At 42.2% G+C, this 2,995-nt stretch overlaps 1 protein-coding gene across 1 annotated transcript in view; it reads right to left on the bottom strand.

The window, feature by feature from the left end:
- LOC104621827 (PDZ and LIM domain protein 5-like) overlaps positions 1–1,505 on the bottom strand; it is a 6,200-nt gene extending 4,695 nt beyond the window's left edge. Inside the window, exons 1-2 of the mRNA XM_010288427.1 lie at positions 1,329–1,505; positions 228–348 (exon numbers count right to left, since the gene is read on the bottom strand). Coding sequence (XP_010286729.1) covers positions 228–348; positions 1,329–1,436 — 229 coding nt within the window. The 5' untranslated portion in view covers positions 1,437–1,505. The remainder of the gene's footprint in view (positions 1–227; positions 349–1,328) is intronic.
- Positions 1,506–2,995: the final 1,490 nt, after the last annotated feature.

Below are 2,995 nucleotides of genomic sequence, written 5' to 3'. Positions count from 1 at the left end.
CCTGCTGAAGCTGATGAAGAAATTCTCACCAACTTCTCCTGCTGCAAACTCAAAGCATCTACAGCACTTGTTGCTGCTTTGAATTGACATATCAAAGTTACATGAATTTGCTGGGACACTTCTTCTGAAGCGAAGCTTGAGAAAAAGGAATTACTCTTTTTTCCCAACCTTATTAAGCCCTGCTTCCCTGCACAGCTGCAGTAGACTTCAGTTGTGCTGCTTCTTACCCGTCTCACAGTAGGGATCGCCGTCCTCTAAGTGGAAGACATTATTGCGGATGGGGTTATGACAGGCCACACACACGAAGCAGGAAACGTGCCAAGTTTGTTTCAAAGCATTTATTACTTCCTGTGGGGATTAGAAAAAGTGTGATTAACACATTATTTTGATGTGATGACTAGATTGTGGTGATCATGCCTCCACACTTGATTTGTTTCAAGAATACTTTGTTTCCTATTGCGACTTTGAAAATGGGTGGTGCCTGCAATTTCTGCTGATGTTAAACTTGATGAGGTGCTTTATTTACGGTACATCTCCTTGTTTGTCCTAAGCAACCTTTCATTTTTTGGAAGGTTCAATGCAGAGTTGGACAGGTTTAACAACTCATTTGTTCACCTTTTCCATTTTAATTAGGATCTCGCCCACCTCAGCAGCACCCCCGACATCTCTTCAAGTCTGTGAAGAATTAATCAGAAGACACCACATAGAAAACTACGACTGCTCTGTGTTGTTTTGGAAGACGCTATAGTGCCAAATATGACTTGAGAACTGTGCTGCCAGAGCCCTGTGTGACCCCAGTTACACAAGAGCCCAGACACATTGCTGTCTGCAGTAAGGCAGCGGACAATCAGCTGGCAGGCTCAAATTATCAATATTAGTGCCGAGTAGGATAATGCGTCTGAAATATTCCCAATTACTGTTGGGACTATTTCAGTACTTCACATCTAGCCAACCAGTGTGTGCCTCAGTGCTCAGCCTAGCTAAGGAGGATTGCCCACCCTCCGATTTCGTAAAAAGCTGCCAATTAAAAGCATTTTGCTCAAGAAAATCTAGTAATCACAAGAGCTACAGAACAGCTTCATGAAAACAGGAGCTGAACTTGGAAGAGCCAAGGAGACTACAGCACCGGTCCTCAAAGAGACTGAAAAGGCTCAACGTCAGAAGAGCCAAAAACATATTCTGTATGTGATGGGAGCTGAAAAGGTATGTCAGAGTATGTTTAGAGGAACGCAAACTGGGCCAGATAAAAGGGAATTTTATTACAGAGAAGCACTGAACACTGCGGTTATTGTTCCCACTGAAAAATGGGCCAGCTGCTGGCCACTTACTCCAAGGATCTTCCTCTGGCACTTCGAACACTCAGGGGCGAAGAACTTCTCATAGCAGACCTCGCAATACAGCGCCCCTTTCTCTTCCACAAATCCAATGTAAGCCATGGAGGTTTTGCAATGAACACAATTAAACTCCTCTGGATGCCACGACTTCCCCAAAGCCACCAAGAAGGGTCCTCTGAATTAGAAAGAAGAGATTTTGTCAGCAAATGCCCCTGGGTTGGCTTCTGCAAAAGCTGTTAATAGGCTTAACGTGCGATACCTCTGTGCCATTATTACACTCGCACAGCCTTATACTGCTCCATCGCTCTTTCCTCCTACGGGCTCTGGGAAAGCATCAAGTGCTGACTAGATCTATTCCCATTGAACGATCTCCCACAAACACCTGACCATAATAAATACCAATTCTCTTCACTGCATTTCAGAAGTATTATTTTAGAACCGCATTAAATACCGTTGTGAAGTGGCTGCTAGCGAAGAGAAGAAAGATAGTCCCCATGTTCCCAACTATTTCCCTCCATTGCAAATACGTATTTCACTCAGTGATACAATCAGCGCTCTCAGTATGCATTTGTATCAAGGCCACAAATGTTCAAGTAGACTTGACTGCACTAAGAGTTGATAATATCAGTTTCTTGTGAGACAAAAATTCAAACGCTGTCCTTATCCAACAAGTTTGTTACAGGATAACCCATCCCGGTTGTAGGGGGATTTTTTGTTGGGGGCTGGCAGGGGTGTATATGTCCTCTTTTTTTTTTACTTCCCTCTTTTCCTTCAGAAACTAGTTAAAATAGGACCATTTACTCCAAATACAGAGCCTCCTCTATTATTTGAAAACACAAAATAATGATGCTTTTAATAGCACGTCATTGTATCTGTATTTATTTAAAAACATATTCAGCATGCTAATTTCTTTAATGAACATATTTACTTTAATGAGGTGCCTCCAAGGTCCCACCAACTCTCAACCTTCCAGAATTTAGGTTTCAGGTGAACTTTGTGGTTCAAGTTCATCTCTCCCACCAGACTTCCCATTTTTCCAACACCAATATTTCTGATCTAATGCTTTGCTGCAAAAATAGTATAAGGTACTAATATCACCACTCTGTTGCTAAACATTTTTTTGAAATTGAGTAAGCAACAAGAACATTTTTGTGTAAGAAAAGATTCTCATATGAGCAAAGTAACAGCAGTAGAGAAGAAAAAAAAACCTTAAAATTTGGTTCCAGGGTTATACTGACTCTAAGATGGGACTATAAGTGGGCAGAGGACAGAGAGCAACTTCATTGAGAGTAGGGGTAGTTATCTGCATTTCTCTTTTACACTTTCTTCAGAGATGCTATGTATTTTCAACATGATGAGAAGTCAAAAACAAGGGACTCAAGCAGATTTAGGACAACTCACACACCTTCTGAGATGATGGACATATTTAATCTGCAACAGTTTCTTCTATTCACCTCATTATTGGAGAGAAAGTAGAGAAAAACAGCTCCTGGAGAGCAGCTTATAGCCCTTTAAGGAAGGAGGTGGGGGTCAAGCGCAGCTCTCTGGCCCCCGCTCCCAGTGGATGCCTGAGCAGCGCAAACACTGACCTAACCCGATACCCTCCCGCTGCTCTACAAGCACCTTTTTACATCAATGCCCTTTCAGTTATGTACTGATCA

Source organism: Phaethon lepturus, unplaced genomic scaffold, assembly GCF_000687285.1.
Source record: "Phaethon lepturus isolate BGI_N335 unplaced genomic scaffold, ASM68728v1 scaffold20970, whole genome shotgun sequence".
NCBI classification, from domain to species: domain Eukaryota; kingdom Metazoa; phylum Chordata; class Aves; order Phaethontiformes; family Phaethontidae; genus Phaethon; species Phaethon lepturus.
Note: the sequence above shows the minus strand (reverse complement) of the source record. Positions and strands in the feature narration are given on the sequence as shown.